The sequence below is a fragment of the Schistocerca piceifrons genome, chromosome 2 (genome assembly GCF_021461385.2).
Source record: "Schistocerca piceifrons isolate TAMUIC-IGC-003096 chromosome 2, iqSchPice1.1, whole genome shotgun sequence".
Taxonomy (NCBI): domain Eukaryota; kingdom Metazoa; phylum Arthropoda; class Insecta; order Orthoptera; family Acrididae; genus Schistocerca; species Schistocerca piceifrons.
In genome coordinates, this window is record NC_060139.1 from 548,695,378 (window position 1) to 548,721,185 (window position 25,808).

General features: G+C 39.5%; 1 protein-coding gene across 1 annotated transcript in view; it reads left to right on the plus strand.

Annotated features, from left to right (window-relative positions):
- LOC124776219 (eukaryotic peptide chain release factor GTP-binding subunit ERF3A) overlaps positions 1-18,199 on the plus strand; it is a 71,062-nt gene extending 52,863 nt beyond the window's left edge. The window contains exons 9-10 of the mRNA XM_047251074.1: positions 7,029-7,197; positions 16,811-18,199. Of these exons, the coding sequence (XP_047107030.1) occupies positions 7,029-7,197; positions 16,811-16,854 (213 nt within the window). The 3' untranslated portion in view covers positions 16,855-18,199. The remainder of the gene's footprint in view (positions 1-7,028; positions 7,198-16,810) is intronic.
- The last annotated feature ends 7,609 nt before the right edge of the window (positions 18,200-25,808 follow it).

Below are 25,808 nucleotides of genomic sequence, written 5' to 3' on the forward strand. Positions count from 1 at the left end.
TTTCACCCAGTCAACTTTCCAAAGTTGTGTAACCACCGAAATAGTACAAACTGTGTCTTGCCGAGACAACTTGACACGTAGGGATCTATGTTTTGCTTTGGGCATGGGTTTGCGGACAAATTTCACACACTGCTCCGATGTGGCTGCACTCACAAAAATGAGCCTCCAAGAAGAAATCTTTATCCCCCTCTCCACCCCGGCACGTTTCGTCTGACGCTCCATCTGCGAGTCGCTGCTCCGGGCCGTCCTCAGTTTCGCTGGGACGCTCTGCTGCCAGGCACTCAGCTGGCCTCTCGTCGGTGAATGATGCTGCCCCTCCTACGCAACCCGGGAAAGCGGCCGCAGCTGGCGATGACTCGATGGAACAGAATCCGCCTCCCACCGGTTGTAGCGTTGTTCCCTCGAAACCTGGCCCTCCGCGGCCGTCGAGAATATTCGATCTAATCGGGAGGAATTACAACTGCTCCTCCGCCTGCACTGTCGGCTAGTCCTTGGTCTCCAGGAAACCAAGTTGCGCCCACTGACCGTATTGCTTTTACCCACTATACCTAGGAGCGGTCTGATCTCACCCCTGCGCACGGTATTCCAGCTCATGGTGGGGTCATGTTGCTCGTTCGGGACGATGTCTATTACCATCCCATCGACCACCCCACTCCAAGCAATAGCTGTCCATATTACTCTTTCTGCCTTTACTTTTTCTGTTCGTACCGTCTACACTCCATCGTCATCCGCAGTTAGTCGGGCTGACATGATGCACCTGATTATTCAGCTTCCTCCGCCGTTTTTATTGTTTGGCGACTTCAATGCCCATCATCCCCTTTGGGGCTCTCCTGCATCCTGTCAGAGAGGCTCCCTCTTGGCGGATGTCTTCAACCATCTCAATCTTGTCTGCCTCAATACTGGCGCCCCGACTTTGCTCTCGGACTCCACTCATACCTACTCCCACTTGGACCTCTTGATCTGTTCTACCACTCTTGCCCGTCGGTTCGAGTGGTATGTCCTTTCTGACACCTATTCGAGCGACCACTTCCCCTGTGTCGTTCGTCTCCTACACCACACCCCATCAAGAGCTGGAACATACCGAAAGCTGACAGGGGACTTCAGTCCTCCCTGGCGACCTTTCCGGACCACGATTTTCTCAGTTGTGACAGTCAGGTCGAATACCTCACGGCTGTTATCATCAATGCTGCCGAACGTTCCATTCCTCGTACTACCTCTTCTTCACATCGCGTTTCCGTCCCCTGGTGGAATGAGGCTTGTACAGACGCTATCCGTGCTCGACGACGTGCTTTACGCACCTTTCACCGCCATCCTACGTTGGCGAATTGTATTGGATACAAACGACTCCGAGCGCAATGCCGTAGAGTCATCAAAGACAGCAAAAAAGCTTGTTGGGCCTCTTTCACCAGCTCCTTTAACAGTTTTACTCCCTCTTCTGTCATCTGGGGTGGCCTGCGCCAGCTGTCGGGTATTAAGGCCCACTCCTCGGTACCTGGCCTGACTTCAGGTAATGAGGTCCTTGTTGATCCTGTGGATGTCTCCAACGCCTTCGGCCGCTTTTTCGCGGAGGTTTCGAGCTCCGCCCATTACCACCCTGCCTTCCTTCCCAGGAAAGAGGCAGAAGAGGCTCGGCGACCTTCCTTCCACTCGCTGAATCTGGAAACTTATAATGCCCCCTTTACTATGTGGGAACTCGAACGTGCGCTTGCACTGTCCCGGTCCTCTGCTGTGGGGCCAGATGCCATTCACGTTCAGATGCTGGCACTCCTTTCTCTGGCGGGCAAAAGCTTCCTTCTTCGTACCTACAATCGCGTCTGGACCGAAGGTCAGGTCCCCATGCGTTGGCGTGACGCCGTCGTTGTTCCTATACCCAAACCCGGGAAGGATGGACACCTTCCTTCTAGTTACCGTCCCATTTCTCTTACAAGCTGTGTCTGTAAGGTGATGGAGCGCATGGTTAACGCTCAGTTAGTTTGGATTCTTGAATCTCGACGGCTACTTACCAATGTTCAATGTGGCTTTCGTCGCCGCCGCTCCGCTGTTGACCACCTTGTGACATTGTTGACATTCATCATGAACAACTTTTTGCGAAAGCGCCAAACGGTAACCGTGTTCTTCGATTTGGAGAAGGCTTATGATACCTGTTGGAGAGGAGGTATCCTCCGCACTATGCACAGGTGGGGTCTACGCGGTTGCCTGCCCCTTTTTATTGATTCCCTTTTAACAGACCGAAAGTTTAGGGTACGTGTGGGTTCCGCCTTGTCCGACGTCTTCCTCCAGGAGAACGGAGTGCCTCAGGGCTCCGTCTTGATCGTAGCCCTTTTTGCCATAGCGATCAATCCTATTATGGATTGTATTCCACCTAATGTCTCAGGCTCTCTTTTTGTCGATGACTTCGCGATCTACTGCAGTGCCCAGAGAACATGCCTCCTGGAGCGCAGCCTTCAGCATTGTCTAGACAGCCTATACTCATGGAGTGTGGCAAATGGCTTCCGGTTCTCTGAAGAGAAGACGGTTTGCATCATCTTTTGGCGATATAAAGCGTTCCTTCCGCCATCCTTACATCTCGGTCCCGTTGTTCTCCCATTCATGGAAACAACTAAGTTTCTAGGGCTCACACTGGACAGGAAACTTTGTTGGTCTCCACACGTCTCTTATTTGGCTGCCCGTTGTACACGTTCCCTTAATGTCCTCAGAGTTCTTAGTGGTTCATCTTGGGGAGCGGATTGCACTGTCCTGCTTCGCTTGTATCGGTCCATAGTCCGATCGAAGCTGGATTATGGGAGCCTCGTCTATTCGTCTGCTCGGCCATCCCTCTTACGCCATCTCAACTCCATCCACCATAGGGGGTTACGTCTTGCGACCGGAGCCTTCTACACTAGTCCCGTCGAGAGTCTTTATGCTGAAGCTGCCGAATTACCATTGACCTACCGGCGCGACGTACTGATTTGTAGGTATGCCTGCCGGCTGTTGTCAATGCCCGACCACCCCCCTTATCAGTCCTTCTTCGCCGATTCTCTCGACTGTCAGTATGGGTAGTCCTTCTTCGCCGATTCTCTCGACTGTCAGTATGGGTTGTATGTGTCTGCCCTGCTGCCCCCTGGAGTCCGATTTCGTCGCCTGCTTCGACAATTGGATTTTGCCCTTCCTACCACCTTCAGAGAGGGTGAGAGCCCGTCTCCACCTTGGCTCCAGGCTCCGGTTCATATTTATCTCGACCTCAGCTCGCTCCCGAAAGAGGGTACTCCGGCTGCAGTGTATTGCTCACGGTTTGTCGAACTTCGTGCGCGACTTGCCAGTCACACCTTTATTTACACTGATGGCTCCAAAACTGACGATGGTGTCGGCTGTGCCTTTGTCGTCGGGGCCGTCACCTTTAAATACCAGCTCCTCGACCAATGTTCCAGCTTTACGGCCGAGCTTTTTGCTCTCCATCAGGCCGTTCAGTATGCCCACCGCCACCGCCATTCATCGTATGTACTCTGCTCTGATTCACTCAGACCCTTGGAGCTCCTTATCCGGTCCATCCCTTAGTGCAACGGATCCAGCAGTCCCTCCATTCTTTTGCTGATGGTGGCTCTCCTGTCAGCTTTCTGTGGGTTCCCGGCCATGTAGGAGTGCCTGGGAATGAGGCTGCTGATGCTGCAGCCAAGGCTGCAGTCCTCCTGCCTCGGCCCGCCTCCCATTGTGTTCCGTCATCTGACATTAGTGGGGTTGTTTGTAAGAGGCTTGTGTCGTTGTGGTGGGATGCTTGGTCCTCACTTCAAGGAAACAAGCTCCGGGAAGTAAAACCGTTCCCAACTGCTTGGACAACCTCCTCCCGACCATCTCGGCGAGAAGAGGTCCTTCTGACCAGGTTGCGGATTGGGCATTGCTGGTTTAGCCACCGCTACCTGCTCTCCGGTGACCCAGCCCCGCAGTGCCCTTGTGGTCATGTATTAACAGTGCGCCATGTTTTATTGTCGTGTCCCCGTTTTAGTCAATCTCGTGTTGTCCTGTCTCTGCCATCTACTTTACAGGATATTTTAACTGACGACGCTTGAGCAGCTGCTCGTGTTCTTCGTTTTATTACTTTGACTGGCTTATCCAAAGACATTTAACTCTTTCACTTATTTTATCTGCATCTTTGTAAGAACTTTCTGGTGTCCCTCCCCCCCCTCCTTGAGTTTTACTATGTGCTCTAACAATTGTGACTGGGCGCTAATGACCTCAGTAGTTGAGCGCCCTTAACCCCCCCCCCCCCCCCCCCCAAAAAAAAAAAAAAAAAAAAAAGAGAGAGAGAGAGAGAGAGAGAGAGACCTGGACTGTATGCAGTTTCCTCCTACTACAATTAAAAGTAACTTACTTTCATCTGTAAAGGGCAGGTGGCTTGACTGTGCCTGCATAATCACAGTTTCGCTCTCTTCATTGTTTTCACTATATTCCTATAGCCAAGCAGCCATAATTATTGAAATCATCCACAGTAATATTAATATTCCCCTTTTGCACAGCTATTGATTCAGGGAGATGGAAAGGAACACTCGGTGGATTGTAGACATGTGTTATGACACGATTTGATATTTCAGGTGATAGTTGTATATCATTGTTGCCCATGATAGTGTTAGGTGATGTATTTTGTTCTGGCCTTGTGAATATAGTTCAAATGGCTCTGAGCACTATGCAACTTAACTTCTGAATTCATCAGTCGCCTAGAACTTAGAACTAATTAAACCTAACTAACCTAAGGACATCTCACACATCCATGCCCGAGGCATGATTCGAACCTGCGACCGTAGCGGTGAATATAGTGTTCTCATACTTTCCGTGAGGTCTTTCTGCTACCAAATGTATTCCTAGTACTCTTTGTCACCTTTGGTTGCTACTCTTGTCAGTGTGTTTAACACAGATAACATCACAGCAGTGCGTTTGACATAGTATGTTTAACAGTGTTTCTTTATTTGATATTATGCCGTCCAGAGTTACTTGACACAACTGTTAACTTCAGCCCTGAGAGAGGACCATATGGGTGGTGCATTAACCACTAAGGTTGATATCTGGTACCTCTGGCGTGGAAGAATCAGCTGCCAATTGTACACTATTGCCCAGGGAATGCCCGAATGTTACCACATTCTATGGGGATGCTTCTTCCGTATTCCCATTGGTTGTGTGAAACTCATCGATATTAGTGTAGAGTGATGATTCGTTATGGTGAGGAACATGCATGTTTGTCTGTCCTGTAACCTTAGTTAAAGAAGCACCTCACCTGGGATAAGCATGTAGAGAGTGGATTATAAGTCAAAACTAGTGACGTGAAATGCTTAGTAATGTTGAAAGACACTGGTGAATGTTTCAGTCTTATTGAGGTTCAGCAAGCCTTATCATGCATTATTTGCTGTAATCTGACAGTATCATGAGTTGTGTACTGTGCATGCAGTTTGTGGAATTAAAGTATGAGCATTTGTGGGAGCTTTGTTAGTGCTTTGAGAGAGAATGTGGTAAAATATTTGAACAACTTGCCAATGTAAATGAACTGCGAGTGTGCTACATACCATTGTAAATAAATTGAACACGGAATTATGTCGTTACAGTTCACCAAAACTGAAGATGCTTTGAAAACTACTATCTGTAGGGACAGTTAGGCTGATTCTTGTGACAGAAAATGCGTGGAATACTACATGCTTATAGGGAACACTGGCACCATCCTAATACACTAAGATCTATAGCCAAATTAAAATTTTATGCTGCTACACAACAATCCAAAGTCCTGTACTTACGTAACAGCTGCATTCAGTAAGAATCAGAATTATGACTCTGTTTATCATCTACCATATTCATCAAGATGTTAGCTTTTGATGATTTTCTCGTGATTTGACCAGAGTACCATTTGGACAAAGGCATTATTCCATATGATGAAACAATAACACTCAAGATTCAGACAAATAAAGTATTTTTTAAATACTGAAATTTATTCGCTTAGAGTACTTAATGGAACACAAGATAAATCATACTGTATAGTGTTACACATTAATAACATATTGGCTAGTATTTTGGACGTATTTGTTTTTCTCAGTAGACATAAGGTTGTATTACAAGGCTTATATCTTTAAAGTTGATATTGCTCTGAAATTTCCAATTTTTTTTATTCTGTTGAGCATGTATACTGTCAGACATGAAATAATATAAAACATGGATCAGGTATTGCTAAACTTAATCATTTCCTCTCTGAGTATACATGTACAGCAGAATAATGTAGTTAGCACTTACAGTGAAATTTAAACTTTAAAAATATAATGCCATACTGAATCACCACTTTGCTTCTGATCTGAGAAGTCCTTAACATTTTCCCTCTCCTTTCTCATTAGATGAAATGTTATGAACATCCATTGAACATCTCTATCCAATGGAAAAGCAAAATGGAGACATTTAACTTACTTTCTGTCAGGTTCATTTCACACTCCCTTGTAGCTGAAGGGGAGAGTAGTAATCAGTTTCACAGTAGTATAGACTATTGTATACACAAGGGCATCCATACGATAGTTTGTAGGGAGGGGCTAAGACCTGACTGTAAGAAGTATTTTTAATATTATGGAAGATGAATGGCTACTTGAAAGTAGCCCTAAAAATGCCCCAGTTGAAACATTGATTATACCAACTTTTGAATCATTTTCCTGAAAGAAATACACCTGACAACAATATATTTTTCCTTTTCCCAAGAGCTGGGGCGGAGGGTTGCGCGGGTCAGCTTCCCCCACCCCCAGCTCCCAGCTGTGGATATCCTTGATTGTATGTAGATTATTAAAGTAATGAAATGAAAGTACGAATAAAGCAGAGTTGGATTTAACTTGTTGTTTAGTATAGAGAGTAATTAAAAATGAAACTGAAATTGGGATCAACTTGTAAAATTAATGTAAATAAAATTTTGAAAGATTTCACGTTTATCCATTATTAAATGGTAATGCTATGCATATTCATGATTATATCGCTGTAATAGTTAATACTTGTGTAGTTATGTGTATATAATACACACTCTGGGGAAAAATCTATTCCAGGCCTTAATTTGTCTGGTGGACAAGAAAACTGGTGAAAAGTCGAAGACAAGGCCCCGCTTTGTGAAGCAAGACCAAGTTGCTATTATGAGGATAGAATGTGCAGGTGTTATTTGCATGGAACAATTCAAACTTTTTCCCCAGATGGGAAGGTTTACACTAAGAGATGAAGGTAAGTTGCTTTAAAAATTATATGAGCAGTACATTGTTTCCTTTGTTCAAGTTTGTATTGTGGAACTATAATTTTAAATTGGACATATTTCTAAGTAGTGTGGGAATAGAGAAGTCATTGGTCAAACTCTTCTGTAAAAGATCACAGATACCTTCATTAGTAAATTGTGCCAAATTTAAAACAGTGTATTCACACTGAATTCAGTTACACTTACTTTGTTAATCAATATAAAAAAACAGTATACTTTATGTGCCAGTGCTAGAAAAATATTTTTAACTGCAGTATTTGTGTCAGTCTTTGATGCCAAGAGATTTTTAAATTTTATTTGATGACCAGTTTCATTTGACAGCAGCCATCTTCAAATTAGCAGCAGTATCATCACAGACCCCACTGTATGGGTCTTCCACAAACTTTATCCTTCAATTTTATTACATATTGTATTTTCTGATGCTGCCGACACCTCGGCAGAAATTATATGTTGTTTTTACAGTTATATTTGCAGAGATATTATTGTGAAGATGAACATTACTGATTGAGACAGGTTTAGACGTAAAAATAAACTCTTGCAATCAAATACTGGTATAAATACAGTGACTTCAAGCATCTGTGTGTTCATTATTTGAGAATATAGTCACCGCTCGTGAAGAAAGATTGCATACGGTTTACAAGCCCGCTTTCAGTGTAATATAATAATATCTTGACTCACTTATTACTTATCTCAGTTGTATTGAAAACTCTTTCTTCTGTAGAAGCTATCATTAATCTGATAGTTCATGTGTACTGCACTACTTAACACAGGGCATAGCTTTGTTAGACATGACATACAGGGGATAGGCAAAATAATGTGAACACCTTTACTTGCTTGGGAATGGTTTATTCATAAGGTGTTGGACCCCTATTTGCCCATAATACAGCTGCGATTCTTCTTGGAGTACTGGCATATAATGATAGTATAGTCTCCAGTGGAATGTTATGCCACTCTTTGATCAGAACCTCCTCTAGCTCCTGTAATGACGAGGGAGGCAGAAACCTGCTCCAGAGTTTGCGTGCCTATACCAGCCACAAGGGTTCGATAATGTTCAAGTCTGTGGACTGTGCTGACCAGGGAAGATACTGCAGTTCAGTTGCATGCTCCTCGTACCACGATAGTACTGTCCTGGTCCCCTGAAAGAGTGCATTGTCATCCTGAAATATGGCATCATTATTGGAACAACATTTGAATCAAGGGGTGTACCTGATCATCTAAAATGTTCACATAAACGTTGGCTGTAACGCAGCCTTTGAGAGTAATGATGAAACCAGCACAGTACCATGATATGGTTGCCCAAACCATCACACTTCTTCCTTCATGCTTAACCGTTGGACTCAAGCAATTAGGATTTTAGGTTTCTTTTGGTGTTTTCCAGGCGTAAACCTGGCCCGATGTTGGAAATAATGAAAACGTTGACTCGTTGGGCCATATGATGTGTTTCCACTGATAAGCCATCCACCATTTACGCTCCTTACACCATATTTTATGCTTTGCATTAGTTGTTGTCACTAATGGTTTTGGTATAGCAGCTCGTCCTTGAACATTCGCTTTGTGGAATTCTCGCTGGACAGTATCGATAGATTCGGGGTCTCGAAAATGGCTATTGAGCTCTGCAGTCACCTTAGCCACTGCAGTTTTGTGTTGGTTTGACAAAATTTGGTTAGTGTTGATGATGTCTGTCATTTAGTTTTGATTTGCACCCACTATTGCATTTACATGATGATGTCTTTCCATGTTTTGTGTAGGCTGTCATGACTGTTGAAACAGTTGCTCTTGAAACACTCAATAAGTTGGCTATCTTGGTTACTGATGCTCGAGCTAATCGGGTACCTGCAATCTGCCCTCTTTGGAACTCTGTTAGGTCTTTCATTCCATGTTGACCTTGGCCTCTGAAAGCAGGTACAAAGTGTGCACTACTCATAAACAACCTGCACTGATGCCTAGTACATACTGAACACTCACAGTCCAGCGCAATACATGCCTTACTTGCTTTGTTGACCATCAAACACAACCATCCCATTACTACCATTGTTCGCATTATTTTGCCTATCCCTTGTAGTCTTTCTTAGACTTGTCTCACTCGCATGTTGTAATATATGTGTGTGTCGGGGGGGGGGGGGGGTTACGTGGACAATAGGGTTAATTCCCATCAATATTGACATTTTTACTCCCTAACTGTACTGACAATACTGTTTTCTATTGTAACTTTTTTTCTGATCAGAATGAGCTGCTACAAGTCTTATGTGGAATGGGTTTCCATGTGTGTATACAGAATGAGTAGTGTTAATCTGTCACTGTATAAAGTAACCATTGAACAGTAAAACCATACATACATAGGAAGTAAAACTAGTCGGAACGAGCAGAGTGAGGAGAGGAATAATCATTTTCCAAAGGCTGTGGTCTGATGGAGTGCTGTGTGCTCTGAATTCTCTCTTTTTTTTCCTCGCCCAGTATTTTGCAGTACTGTATTATTCTCATATTATTTTTGTTTTCTGTTTATTAGTAAGCAGTTGCTCTTAGGTGGTTAGTCCCAGTTAACTAACTCCATTCACATTCTAACACCAAAACTCAGCTGACAATTGAAAACATATATTGTCATTTTGAACTTGGCATATTTTGAACATACATTAGGCAACCACAATGGAAAAAAGAAATACTTATAAATCTTTTCATCATAGAGTTTTTTTTGTAGATCTTTCTGATCCTATTTTCAGGACTATCTGCTGTCTCTTTTTGAAGGTTTTGTTGCTAAAAATTAATAGAGATTGCCTGAACGTTATCTAGTTAGTGTCTGAACGTTATCTAGTTAGAAATACTCTACCTCCACTCACTAAAAGAAATAATCACCGCCCCCCTCCCCCTCACACACACACACACACACACACACACACACACACAGACACACACACACACACACACACACAGTTCATAACAAGCATGGAGGCCTCATGTCATTACAGTTCTTTCTGTTCCTGTGCTGCACTGTTACTCAGTACTACATCTTTCCTCAGGGTTGGTCTGTAGCACCTACTTCCTGTTGACAATCTAGCTTGTATGTAGGAAATCAGTTATGGCTTTTCAAATTTATTTATTTTACAGCATTTATTTCAATTAGCTCCTGTTTGGTCCCCACACCCAAAAATTCAGCAATGAACCAGCATGGTAGCTGGTCTATGGAGGCGGGCTGTTGGATAACTTTATGTTGGTAGCCCACAGACTACAAAGAGAACATATTATGGTTCCAAGCTGTTATCTCCCCAGATGTACCAAGGAATAGGTTCACATTTGTTTTGAGCATTGGGGCTGCAGGCTGTGGCCATGAGGCCAGGTAATCTACCTGTGTGTCACTTGTGGGTAGAATTCTTGTTCATAGTTGATGGCATCATTGCGGTTATCTTGTATAGTGAAAAAACTAAAGTTATCAACTGTTGGCTGTGATATTCTAGCAGTTCTCTTCAGACACAGCTGAATGCTTCAGTGCAGATGGTTACTCCATAAGAACTCCTTGGCCTCACAATGGCAGAAAAACAAAATAAAGTGGACTGCAGAAACATACTACCCTCAGTACCTAGTGCACACCTGGGCTGATGGAGGGTTCTTTTTACTTAATGGGTCTAGTGTCTTTGTAGATAATACTGAAAATGCATTTGGAGAAATCTGTTCCCTTAGAAACAATAGAGAGGTTTGGTCTTAATCAAAACAGCCAATCCTACCCATTCCCGAATGTTACTCTCTTGCAAGAAACTTGGTGAAGCACCTGTTACCGTAACACCCTATAAGAGCCTGAACATGGGACAGGGCTTAGTTTTTCACTGGGACTTACACTGCGTACAGATCAGGAATTATGTGAAGGTTCCACTTCGTATCTAGGCCCACTAGACAACAAGGTTGGCCCTGGAGTATTCATTCTTGCTTTGACAGGATTTCCTGCCTGAGAAAGTTATCATGATCTATTTTGATGCGAAGCCATATTTCCTATCCTTATGTGGTGCTTCAAATGCCAACAGTTCGAACATATGACTTCCCATTGTACGAACAAGCCAGTTTGTTCAGGTTGTGGTCTGCTGCTTCATGTAAACTTGTCATGTGATCAACTGTCATTTGTTGTCAATTTTAGATGTGATATCCCTCCCTGATGCCCGTAGTGTGCTACCTTAATCATGTAACATAAAAATACAGGAAGGAATGAAACAATATTATGAGAAGGAAAGTTGCTACTCCCCATACAGCAGGGATGCTGAGTCGCAGATATGCTGTGTGGTGAGTAGCAACTTTCCTTCTCATAATGTTGTTACATTCCGTCCTGGATTTTCCACGTTTGATAAAATCCAGGAACTTAGTCCCCAATCACCTCTCATATTTTGAGGTTCAGAAAGAGTATGATCACTTTTGTCTAGGGACAGGAAAATTTCACATATACTACAAAGCAAAAAATGATGTGAAATCTGTGATTATTAGCTACATAACGCTAAATTGTCTGCTTTTACATATTGTCGCAAACTTCGGAATTTTTCCTTTTTCCCGTTTAAATATGTTGTAAATCTTAAGTGTAGCAGTTTTCTCTATGTCAAGAATTACGGCTCTAAATGTGACATCACATGAAAATACCCTACTTGAGCAATCTCCATTCCAGTAATAGTTGTAGTCACCGGGGTTCATTTCCCAACACTTTCGCACAACATGTGGCCTCGGCTGCCAGAAACTGTGGTCGTGTGTGTGTGTTGGGGGGGGGGGGGGGGGGGGGCTGATTCCCATGAAGGTCTTTTTGGCCAAAAGCTTATGTGTTTCATAGTTTTTTGTTGTGCATATCCGTTACTCAGCATCTCCTCGATATGGTGAGTAGCAACTATCCTTTTCATAATATTGTCATTATACCATCCTGGATTTTCCATTGTTTAAAAATAATATTGAAATAAACAATCTGCGTTATGTTTCGTAGCCATAAATAAGTTTTTGTGACTTGGCTGATAGCAGCAAACCACACTGGCACCATCTTAATTTATGTGTTTGTGATGTTAATTTCCTGTAATTTGTGTTTTTCATATTTATATTTGCATAGCACAATAATATGCAGTTAATTGATGCACTGCACTAATGATTTCTCAAAATCACGTCATTTTTGGTTCAGTTTGCTGTACAAAAATATCATTAAATCTGATGTTGTAGGATAAAACTATTACCTGTGTTCTAAGCAAAAGGTGAAGATTATTTCGTTATAGTGGAGAGATGAATATTCGGTGATTAAGAGAACAAACATTTGAGAAATATGAAGGGATGAAGACTTAAGGCAGAGGTGAAGGAAACAGTGAAATGCACTGTGTTGCACATTCAAGTTAGGCTAACAATTTTCATGCCCACAGATCCATCTAATCTATGTTCATAGCCCTAGGTTCTTGTTTCGGCCATGGGATGAACTCTATTAATGCTTACATGGCAAACTCTGTTATGTGTACCTAGAATGACTAGAATCAGCAGTGTAAGATATTCTGGAGCAATACAAATATGATGCCTACATGTGGACATCATTGTAGGCGTTCGTTTTCATACTATAGTGAAGTTTGACAGATGGGGGGCATAATATCTCAGAGGAGAACATTGATGTTACAACAATACTTCCACAAAGATTGTGGTTGGAATGCCAGTTTTCTTTAACTGGTTAGATTTAAATGGTTTAATATTAATTGATGTATATACTTTCATTTCCAACATAACAGCGAAAAGCAATGAAATTAGACAAAAATAAGGAACATGCAGTACTTGAAAGATCAGCCCCCAAAAACTAATACCAATGTTGCCAAAAAATAAAGCTAATATTGACAGAAAATAACAAGATTGGCAAATCAGTAACACTATAATTATCCATAAAATAAAACAGTTTTTCCTGTCCCTCCTTGCATCCCATACCAGTGACATCAGATTTTGCCACTACTATGGCCAGGTCATTGGCAGTGCCTTGAGTACTCAATCCCTTCAGCGTCAATCTCCAGTAATCGTGCATCAATTACTCCATGGGGAAGATAGGCCCTTCCCTCTTGTGGTTCCTGCAGCACAATCTTACTTTTACTCCCTGCACCTGGCCAGAGAAGTGTTATATGAGTGGCATATCTGCTGTTACTTCTGATTATCATGGAGTTCTCACTATGTTAAAACATATTTTTCTGACATAAATTCTTGTCTGCACTGTATTGTATGTTGCTCATGGAAAATTGATGTTATTAAATTGAGAAGTCACCTAATGCAGGGCTGTTATTAACAGAAATTTTACTGTTTTTATTGCTGCCCTTTTCATATTCTTATCCTCTAGACATTGATATAATATGACAGCCGTTTACTACATGGTGGGAAATGAAGAAGAAACAGACAAGGGCATGATTTCTTATGAATTTATGTCAACATAGATTTTATATCATATTTTTATTATGGTGAAAATGGGAATGTTACTATGAATGAGCTACCACATGAAAAGTATGTATTATTGCAGCATTTAAGATTTGCCATCTTATGCTATATTTTTTCTGTCTTAATGTTGTCTTACAGAAAAAGAATGACTTTGCCGCCTTTGGATTCTTCTTTACTCTTCTCCCCGACGCTCACAAGCTACTACGATAAGTCTAGAGTTATTAGAAGTTGTTAGGCCTGTATACAGCTCAAAGAACATACCAAATCAGTAGATAAAAACTGTGTACTACTATCCATTTCATAATGGTTGGCCTCTGAATTTGAGATTTTGTTTACATTGCATGACAAACATCAACATGTTACGTCTTGATGAATTGTGGAAATGTCTACTTTTATTCAGTATATGAATATCGTATTTTCGTTGAAAATGGGGTACATACATTGGTAATATTTAAGAACAAGCATGCTTTTTTTGAACATTTTTTGGCAAATGTCAACTTTGAAAATTCATAGAAATAAGACATTAATTAGAAAAAAAATTTCCTTTGCACAGTTTGAAGATACAGCCATTTCTATTTACAGGTGAATTTTCATTGCTTTCCAATTAGTCATTTAGTCCTAATAATAGTGGATATTGATTGCTGCAGTTTGCCTAGTGGTGGTTAGTATTCAGATGAGAAGTATAAATACAGGGTCTGATGTTGCCTTTCACAGCAGTTACATTTTAATACACATAAATCTCCAAAAATCGCTATTATCACTTCCTTAATTTATACGCTTTTGTGTCTTTATGTGCCGCATGCTTTTATGTAAATGATGTTGCCTGACCTCTGAGCAATCTTTCCACTTCATTGTTCATCGTTGTTTACTTGTGAGATATAGTCATCATAACATAATTAGTTGCCTTGTATGTGTATGAAACCATGCATCATTTATGCAGTTGTGAAGCCGATGGTTATCAGTGCGCATCGTAACTAGCATTTATGACTTCTATGTGGAAATACAACAGTAGCACCCATATTGGAGATGTGGAAGAATTACCTGATATAAGTGAAACAATTTTAGGTGTTGTATTGCGAAATTGGATTGTTTGATGATGGAAGGAAATGTGTGGAGTCATTTTGTTACTGGTTGTTAAGTTGCGTAAAGAAAAGTTGCAATTTTTGTTGCTCCCTCCAGTGCTCTCATCAACCTCAGGAATCTTGTTGCACTTCATTTTCTGGCTCCAGATCCATTCACCATTGCATAGTTTGTAGTATAAGGGTGAAAAATGACTGAAAATTTGTAATGTAGCCATGAACTGTCGTTCCCACAAATGCAAAGGTGTGCTTTAAATTTAAAAAGTCCATATAAATGCATATTCATATGTGAACATGCCCATGTTTTTTGGATTAGAACAGGATATTCAGGCTTTGGTTCTTTCTTATTAACTTCATTGCAAAGTGTACTTCACCAGCTTAGAATATTGTGCTTCAAGTTAACAATCCCTGTAACATCTAAAGCATTGCTTTGAGAAAAGTTGCATCATTTCTGCCAAAAGTCTACTGATATTACGTGACACTTCGCCATGTGTTCCTGTGAGGATGTCTGATATATCTAAGGCTGTTTCACAATGACATCGCATAGTGAAGAATAACAGTAATGAAGGAATGTGTACCAGATGCTTCTTCATTTATAATGTCAAGTAGTCACTGTGTTTAAAGAGATGCCTTGATCTACAGTCATATTGCCATCAGAGAGGCAGTCTTAATTAACACCTACTTACATGAATGTTTCTTTTTTCCCCAAAAAGGAATCTTCAGAAATCATCAGTTTTCTGCACCACTATAAGGCACAGTGCATCTCTCACTTATGGGCAAGTTAGAAGTTCACAAATCTGGCACATTTCTGCATCACCTATAGAACAGCAAAGGTGACTTTTCCAAAAGTATTGAAAGAATTTTATTTAAGTACTTCAGACTCTCATCATAATTATTAACAATAAGGGTGCAGTCTAGACTACTTGTAGATTTTGCCATCATATGAGTCCATATTTTACACAGTAAAATTTCCAGAAATGCTTTTACTTTCTCTTCGAAACCGGAGCAATTCGATTGTCAGTTCTTTTATCCAGCTTCAGTTGTGTCAGTGCTTTCAACCTACAGTTGTATCGGGGCAAAATTATACAACATTAATAGTTTCATAAATAATTACGTCACATTTTTCAAAATCAAGGCCAGGGCTCTGTAGAAACAGAACTAATGGATCATCAGATTGAATTTCTCGGTGGAGTAGGTAGACATTAGCTGCTAAACTGTGGATCATTGGCAAAATTCATGACTTCTCAGTAGCTCGTGCATTATCATTCAGGTATGTTCTTCATTACATACTTAGTGAATTTCTGTATGCCCTCAATGAATTTCTTGATATTGATGTGCGGATTGATTATCATTGTTTTTTGAGGGACAAAGGAGGTAAATATGAATTCTTCAACCACCTAACAGTATAAGAGCCACAAGATTTAGAATAGAGAGCTCTTTCTGCTGGTACATCTTTTAATAATTCGTGAAGGGCACTCAAGTAGAGTACATAGTCACCTTGAATTGCAGAAATGCTGCCCTTGAATGCACCATTGACGTAAAGCAGGCCACAACTTCCCGGTTTCAGCAGCTAAGAACTCTTTCAGGAAAGCCATGTTGATATTGGGACCATCAATATCTGCAATATCTGATAACTTGGGTGTAATAAAGTACCACAACAGCAGACTAGAGGATACCAGCAGGAATTGGGTGCTGGCCATGGGTGTTCTTTGTCTGCTGTCTACTGTCCTGATAGAACTTTTGATAAAAATAATAAAGCAAAAACTGCTCTTTACATAACAAACATTAGTTCAGGGATATTTGGAATTTTTATCGGGAAATATCAAAGGAACCTTTTGATCAAACACAATAGCCACCCTCACATTAATAGAGTGACAGTCTTTCCTGTTGTTGACTGAAGCTTAAAGAATGTGAAATCAGCAGGACACCTTCATTAGGCTTTACAGTAATTATCTTCCTTGTTCATATTAAGCTGGACCTTAATCTCCCTGATAGCGACAAAATTTTTGTAAGCTGTATAGCACTGCCAAATAACAAACTAAAAATAGTGTTATGTGAGTGTGTTCTTCAAAATATCAGATTAATTTTTCTTTTTTTTTTCCAGGTAAAACTATTGCCATAGGTAAAGTACTGAAAGTAATCGAATAAATTGTTTAAATATTAAATTGAAGTTGGCTTATTAAAGAAGAGTGAGTGTTAAGGTGGTTTTATCTATCTGCAACATGACAAGAAGAGCTGAGAAGACAGTGGAAGAAAGGGCAACTATCTGAGCAGCAAGGATTTTCATAACAGTGGATTTACCAGCACTCTACATTGAATTATTGTATACAATCCATATAGTCTGAATGCTACCTGGATGGGTGCAATGAAGGCTGTATTGTTGCTTCCCTGTCAGAAACAGTGGTTACTGCATGAAACATTGTAGGCGGCAATCAGACATTTCACTTATGAACTGATAATGTGATTAATGAAAACTGAGTGAAATACAGAAATAAGAACATTCACAGGTGCTTTCTTCTAGAAGCTAGAGGTGCAAGTTATGCATCAGATTTTTGCATATTTGAGTGAATGGTAGTGTGTGTGTGTGTGTGTGTGTGTGTGTGTGTGTGTGTGTGTGTGTGTGAGACGCTGTGTAAATGGAATTGAGTGACAAGTTATTTGCGATAATTTAGTTAAAGGGGAAGGAATATTGTGACAGGGAAAGACTAGGGCTCTATTTCAATGATCATTTGACACCAGTTACTCTATTTGTTCTTTTTTTCTGTGAAACTAATGCTTCCATGTTCAATAAACAGACAGATGAATTGCAGATTTTGGTATCAGACAATATATATATAAATAAAACTTCTATGGCACATATATTTTTCAACATTATTGTATATGGGCAATAAATGAAAACTTGCACGACTTGAAATATAATGCCATATTTTGTTACATAACTGCTCTTTATCAAGCTTTTATCTAGGTATTGACTTATACTGTTTGCTTGAAGTTTAATTTTGAACCTTTCAGCATATTCACGGTAAAGTTATGCAATGTTTTTAATAGCTTTTACTTATGCACATAGTAGAATGGGTATTTAATGCAGTTTATCTGCACAATATGGCCTTATAATCCATGGTGAATGACATTAGTAAAAAAAAAAAATTCTAAAGAAACTTTATAACCTTGTGCCAGATTTGTTGATGCTAATAACTTTGTAGTTATAAACAGTTGAAAGAGATTTGAATTTAGTTAATAAACGGTGTTGCAAATGAACAAGCTATGATATTAAGTTCTCAAGTATTACAAATGTGGCAGTACAGCTTTACGGTTGTATCTTGGAAGTATTTCACATAACAGTGTGAAAGCAATGACTGCATCTGTTCCAGTGAATTTTGTGAAATGTACTGCAAAAATTACTGCGTAACAGACTGAAATATGGAAAAAATCTTATTTTAGTTTAATGTGTTATAAAATATAAAGTAACTTATTTTTTAAAGATACTGGAAAATGCTGTTGAGTCTAAATTTTTCCTTGTGAGGATGTCACGGTGCCCTACCTTTTCTCTCCTACCATTTGGTCATGATATAATATGAGTCCCTTCTTTGTTTTAAAAGAACCTGCTCAGTAGTTTTTACCAGAGAACATCTGTATATATATTTCTCACTGAGAATGAAACTGAGAAAGTTTGGACAGAAGGGTGTGTTTACATGACAGAAGCAGAAGAATGTCTTGAACATTCTCATCTTTATATTACATGGATGTGACAGCTTACGTGACATCTTGAAATATTGCCTCAGTTGTATGAGACCATCTCATTTCTATTAATTGTAATTTACATTTGTTTAATAGTTACTCGTTAATTATTTTCTTTTGTATTGCTCTCAGTTTATTTTCATTTTGTTTGACTAACTGATATCTTGTTAAGAATAGCATGAACTATTCATGTATAAGAATTCCATTCAAATTCACATATTTCTGTTAGATAATGTGCATGGCATTTGAAAGTGTGTTACGTTCTACTTCGGTATATTCTCTTATTTTCTAAATGGAAAAAGGAAGAAAAGCCGACTGGTCAGGAAGTATGTCCATTGTACACAACCTTATGGTGTGTGGTTTCTCTTTGCCTTTTTATATGCTGCATCAGGAAGTACCTAAGGGGTATGTTCTTGATATGAAATTTTCACATTACAATAAATTATAAAAAAAATATCAGAGTTTTATTATTAGTTAGTCAGTTTATTGTGATTCTGACCAGAAATCAGAAATGGAAGTTGCAAATTATAGTAGACATTAAAGCACTATCACTCACTTTCTTACTCAACTAAAACTCGTTCCTTTTTAAAAGTCGGGATTTCTTGTCCAAAACAAATGTACAATAAATAAATTAGGCAATATTGCTCACATGGCTAGCAGGGTAAATGACGCCATCAGATATGGCAAAAATATTAAAGGCAAAATGAACATTTTATGATTGAGACTGAGACTGGAAATTTGCTTCCAGGAATTTAGTTCAAAGACCCAGAATTCATACATTTTTGAAGTCATATACATATTCAAACATTTTTTAAATACATTTTGACACTTGCTTGTGAAGTTGTTTGTTGATTATCACATTCTTGTTATCTGTTGTTTGCAGAATTCAAATAAATTTAAATACATTTCTTATTTGAAGCAAATTTAGAATTTTGTGCAGTTAAGTATTAAAACTATATTTATCAGTGTGCTTTACAATTTTCACTCCTTGTGACTGTTGGTGGGCAGAAGCATCAAAGTATTAAACAAGTGGAGATTACATTGTGCATGAGACAGTCACAATAATGAGAGTAAAATGTATAAACAAATGAAGTCAGGTATTTAGGTGTTTCTTACATTTATGGAGTGGTGCTTTATACATTAAATAAATTATTTCATAATTATTGGTTACTAACAACATAAAAAAAGGAAAGCTGAGGACATAGAAACTACCAGAAACAGGATTAAAATGGAAAACTTCCTGCTGAAACACAGCTTCATGCTACTTGTTTAAACCTGAAACAAAGGAGGAGGGGGGAAAAAAGAAAAATCGTGACAAGAATATATCATTGAAAGCTTTTTAATTTTAATATGGATAAATTTGAACACTTGGTTTGTTGATAAACACTGAATATTCAGGCTCTCTATTTTTACTAATTTAAATTCAAATTAGTGCTCATTGACTAATGCTTCAAGTTGACAGTGAACGTATTGATGAGTGGGAAGTAGTCCAAAAATAGCGTGTCACCATTGCGACCAGCAACTGCAGGTGCTTCTCCAAATGCTGACTCATTCGCTGTGCCTTGAACCCAATCTTCCTTACGTGCAGTCTTTTCAGTTTTACTCATTACACATAACTCAAAAAACTTGCGATGCACTTTTCTGTTTCTAGTTGCTTTTCATTTGGTACAAAAACTGGAATAACAATGCCATGGACAGAGCTTGTGTATTTCGTGTACAGCTCAAATCGTTGACAATTCAGTGCTGCCTATGTTGTCGACCTGGCTTATTCTGTTTATCTGCAGTGATTGTTTTTGCTAGTGTTGTTTTGTTCTTGTTTAGTTTTTTATGATGGCAAGTGTAAATGAAAAGTTTGCAGCTGAAATTTTGTTTTCTACTCAGTAAAAATGCTGCTGAAATGGTTTTAATGTTGAAAACAGCTTACTGATATGACACTATGGGAAAAACTGAAGTGTACAAGTGGTTTGCTTGATTGAAAAATGGTGAAATGTCGATCGATGACATACCTCATTTTGGACGTCCGTCAACTGTCCGAATCAATGGGGGAAAAAAAAAAAAAAAAAAAAAAAAAAAAAAAAAAAAAAACACCTTGTGTTCAGATTAGTGGGTTATCTTGTACGTCAAAAAAGACCTGATTTGTGGCAGACAGGAGCTGATTCTTCTGCCAAGACAACACACCTGCACATACAGCCATCTCTGTTAGAAAGTTTTTGGATAGAAAATGGCATGGTTCCGCTGCCCCACGCAACTCACACCTAACGCGCATGACCTGGCTCTGTGCGACACTTTTTTAATTCTGCGCATGAAAATGGGCATGAGAGGACAACAGTTTGACAACATTGAAGAAGTTGAGAGAAAAAAAAGGGGGAGGAGCTGTCACCTATTTCTAAAGCTGACTACAAAAAGTGTTTTGAACAATGGAAGGGGGGACAAATGTATTAGTTGTAACGGAGAGTATTTTGAAGGGGATAAAGTTGTTTTGCGCATAATTTTAAAACCTATAGCTTTAAAAAAAGAATGCCCCTTTTTTACTCCCTCATATATTTTGACTTTTGCATTGCTGCAAGCAAAATGTATGTAACATACCAAAGTAGTTTTTAATCATGGAATGAGAACTCCATCTCTCCAGCAGTAAGTAAATGGATTCTGTATAATGGCAGAGCAATGTGCCGCACCTGAAGCTATTGCACAATGCAAAATAAAGTAGTGTGATAAGCCATAAAACCTTGGTGTTTAAGAAGCTGTTAAAGATATCAGACAGTACACACATTGTAGGTTACTTTGCTTTATGATTAATGCTGGAAACATTTTTATCTATGTGGATACAAAAGTAACTATATGCACCATTTGAAAATTTCATTTCCTTTAGATCTAGTTCAGTGCACAGGTGCTGCTGTTCTTTAAAACTTTCGTCATATTGCTGTGCTGCAACCAACATGTCTTTTCTTCTTCGAGGGGGGATATTGTCATTGTTTGACGTACTCGGTTCTGTCCACAATTTTTAACTTACAACTAAAATATAAAATGGAATCGCACTACGCAACCTACTCTGTCACTCCCACAAAATCATCACATCCTAGTTATTTTTTCCAGATCATGTATTACCACGACAATTGCACTATGTGACAGCCGACTCAGTAATGGCAGTCTCTGCAGTCAGCTGCTCCTATCTGTGTAGTGTTCCTCGGTGACACACGTTGTGGCCAGAGTTATAACACTAGGGTGCTTTCTGTCTGCTCAGGTCTTAGCAATGAAATAGAAAAAGAATCTACTGAGTTAGGAGTAATCTAGATTTTATTTCAAATGTTTCTTGTGCACAGGCATTTATCATTGTAGTTGCATGTTTCTAAGTTTATGGGAACTCATTATGGTACCAATCTCCTTGTAGCCTCTTCTTCTCGGTAGCACCACAAGTTCATCACCTCAAAACTGAAAATGTTTTTGGTGTTGAAGAGCGTTAAACAATAACGAACACAACACCACTGTTTTTTGTTTCACTTGTTAATACATTTATTAAATTTCAGTTGGCACTTTGGATGGAGACCAGTTTCTCAACTCCTCTCTTCATGTATCACAAAAACCAGGTTAGCCCATACAATCAGTGACTGTTCATTGGCAACACATCACAAACTTCAGTCTTGTATTAAGCACAGTTCATAAAAACATAAGTCATACAAGCACAGTTCTTTACTGAAGCCACTATAAACACACAATGTGGCACAGGTCAGTAATGTGTGTGGAGTGCCAATTAATAAACAAAGTTCTTGTCCATAATTGGATGGCATAATGGCTTTCATACATTTCACTATATAATGAGATGTGAATGGTACCATATATATGAATGGTAGCAATCTCTGCCTGATAAATTAATTCAGTAAATACATATTAACTTATGAAGCTGTAGGGTAAGGCTTTAGTATTGCATATGAGTTGTATGTTCCAACAGTAACTTGATTTACGTAATATATTGTTAGTTAGCAAAGAAAAAAAAAATACAGAACTCTTTAGTATGCCTCTGCTGCGAATTACCTATTTATAAGTACTTTTGCCTAGCCTGAAATTTTTTCAGTTCATACACATTCTTAATTAATGACTTAATCAAAAACTGGAGGATGTCATTTGGTTCAGAAAAATTAAGGCAGCAAAACTATAATGTGGACTTAGAGATACAATTATCCGTTAAGTAGGGGTGGTGGTGGTGGTGGTGGTGGTTTTTTACTCACAAAGATAGATGTTGGAACACACTGATAATTGATTCAGGACTTTCTACTGATCCTCTCAAATCTAACAATTAGTTCATTTGAAAGTCTCCTTTAGGTGCTGTTATAGTTATTTCAGTTACACAGTACTTTCCATGTAAACTCCAGGTTGGTTATTAACAATATTAGGAAAAGAATAGATTGGTGCTTGAAGATGACCCATTGAATTGCAGAGATTTACAATTAAATACATAAGAAATGGAAAGTAAAACAGGTCATCATCCTTAATTAAAAAAATTATATGCAATGAGAGACACAGCAATTGCCTGGTCCAAATAATTTAGATTCTAAGAATAGAGCATTGCACTTGTCCAAGTTCAGCAGTGTCAGGGTTCACAACTCAAGCAGACTCAGGAGCTTCAGCTTGGTGTTTACATCACTAAATAGAAGCAATGTAATAGTTAGGATACAGTATGTGTCAAAATTCTGTTTCCTCTGTGAGGTACTGTTTGGATTAAACAAAAGGCTTTGAGTGCTAGGCATCTTTCATGATTTAACTAGAGCAATTGTGTTGATCACAAAATATTGCTCCAGAAGTTGAGACCATTATAGAATATGGAAGTAGCTCACAACTGATACCCCTCTTACTTTAATAACACAGCAAAAGGTCATTCTCCACAGTACTGAGAAAGGTCATGATGTGGGGTCTGAGTGGGGCATCGTTGAATGGGGGGTGCCCCAGGGATCTGTGCTGGGGCCACTCATGTTCCTTATTTATGTAAATGATATGCGCTGTAGTATTACAGGTGATTCAAAAACATTTCTATTTGCTGGTGACACTAGCTTGGTAATAAGCTCATTGTGTGAAACGTTCACACTCTTTCAAATAGTGCAATTAAAGACATAAGTTCATGGCTTGTAGAAAATAAACTAATGCTAAATCACGGCAAGAGTCAGTTTCTACACTTTCTAACACACAATTCAACAATATCCAATGTTTTAATTTCACAGAATGGGCATATGATTAGTGTAACTGAAAAGTTCAAATTTCTAAGTGTTCAGATAGAGAGTAAACTGTTGTGGAAAGCCCACATTCAGGATCTTGTTCAAAGACTTAATGCTGCGATTTTTAATATTCGAATGGTATCTGAAGTTCAACAAAGTAGTCTACTTTGCTTATTTTCATTCACGTGTGACATATAGCATTATATTGTGGGGTAAATCTTCCTGTTCTCAAAGTGTAGATTTGGCTCAGAAATGTGTGATTGCAGCAATAGGTGGTGTAAGTTCACAAACCTCTTGTCAACCCCTGTTCATTAGTGTGCATATTCTGACACTAGCTTCTCAGTATATATATTCTTTACTGTTGTTTCTTGGTAATAACATCAGCTTATTCCCAAGAATTAGCAGCTTTCACTCAGTTAATACTATGCACAAATCCAATCTGCATTTGGATCCCATGTCGTCAACTTGTGCAGAAAGGCATGTACTCTACAGCGGCATTCCTTTTCAGTAAGCTACCACAAGAATTCAAAAACCTTAGCTGTAATGCACACGTTTTCAAATCAAAGCTGAAGAGTTTTTTCATGGGTGGCTCCTCCTATTCAGTTGAGTAGTTCCTTGAAAAATTAAGCTGATTCCTGTGTTATGTTGTCCTTTGTGTTTACAGAAACTTATGGCTTGTTGTTAAACCATGGTCTAGGAGTAGTGTCTTTGATTAGAAATGAAAACATCCTCAGTCTGGGGTTTGAAACCCGCCCCCACTTAAATTTTGCTTAATAATCAGTATTGGCAGCCCAAGACTTCCGGCATAAGAAGTCACCCTCATTCCGTCAATGGCCCTGTCAAAGAGGGCAGAGGAGTGGACAGAGGTTCAGGGCACTCTCTTGTCCTTGGAGTGGGAAACTGCCCCTAAAGGCAGAAGAATCAGCAGTGATCAACAGCATAAGGATGCAGAAGGCAATGGAAACCACTGCATTAAAGACACATCATGTGTAACCACAGGACATGTGGCCTGTAATTGTCATGATGATATCTCCCTTGGCAAAAGATTCCGAAATAGCCCCCCATTCGGGTCTATGGAAGGGGACTGCCAAAAGGGAGGTGACCGTGAGAAAAAGATTGAATAACCAATAAAAGGGTAACGTTTTACGAGTCAGAGTGTGGAATGTCAGAAGCTTGAACGTGGTAGGGAAGCTAGTGAAAAGGGAAGTGCAGACACTCAACCTTGATATGGTAGGGGTCAGTAAAGGTAATGGAAAGAAGAAAAGGATTTCTGGTCAGATGAGTGTAGGGTAATAGCAACAGCAGTAGAAAATTGTGAAACGGGAGTAGGATTCATTATGAATAGGAAGGTAGGGCAGAGATTATGTCACTGTGAACAGTTCAGTGATAGGATTGTTCTTATCAGAATCGACAGAAAACCAACACCAGCAATAATAGTTCAAGTATAAATACTGACATCGCATGCTGAAGATGAAGAGATAGAGAAAGTATATGAGGATATTGAAAGGTAATACAGTACGTGAAGGGAGATGGAAAATCCAATAGTCATGGGGGACTGGAATGTAGTTGCAGGGGAAGGAGTAGAAGAATAGGTTACAGGGGAGTATGGGCTTGTGACAAGGAATGAGAGAGGAGAAAGAGTAATTAAGTTCTGTAATAAATTTCAGGTAGTAATAGCAAATACTCTGTTCAAGAATCACAAGAGGAGGAGGTATACTTGGAAAAGGGCGGGTGATATGGGAACAGAGATTCCAGAATCAGATACTGCATTGTAAGGCGTACGCAGGGGCAGGTATAGACTCAGATCAGAATATAGCAGTGATGAAGAGTAGGCTGAAGTTTAGAGAGATTAGTCAGGAAGGACCAATACGCAAAGAAGTGGGATATGGAAGTACCAAGGAATGACGAGACACGCTTGAAGTTGTCTAAGGATATAGATATTACAATAAAAGAATAGCTCTGCAGGCAGCTCAGTGTAAGAGGAATGGACTTCTTCAAAAACGACAATCGCAGAAGCTGGAAAGAAAAACAGGTATGAAGAAGGTAACTGCGAAAAAGCCATGGGTAACAGAAGAAATACTTCAGTTGACCGATGAAAGAAGGATGTACAAAAATGTTCAGGGAAATTCAGAAATACAAGTTGCTAAGGAATGAAACAAA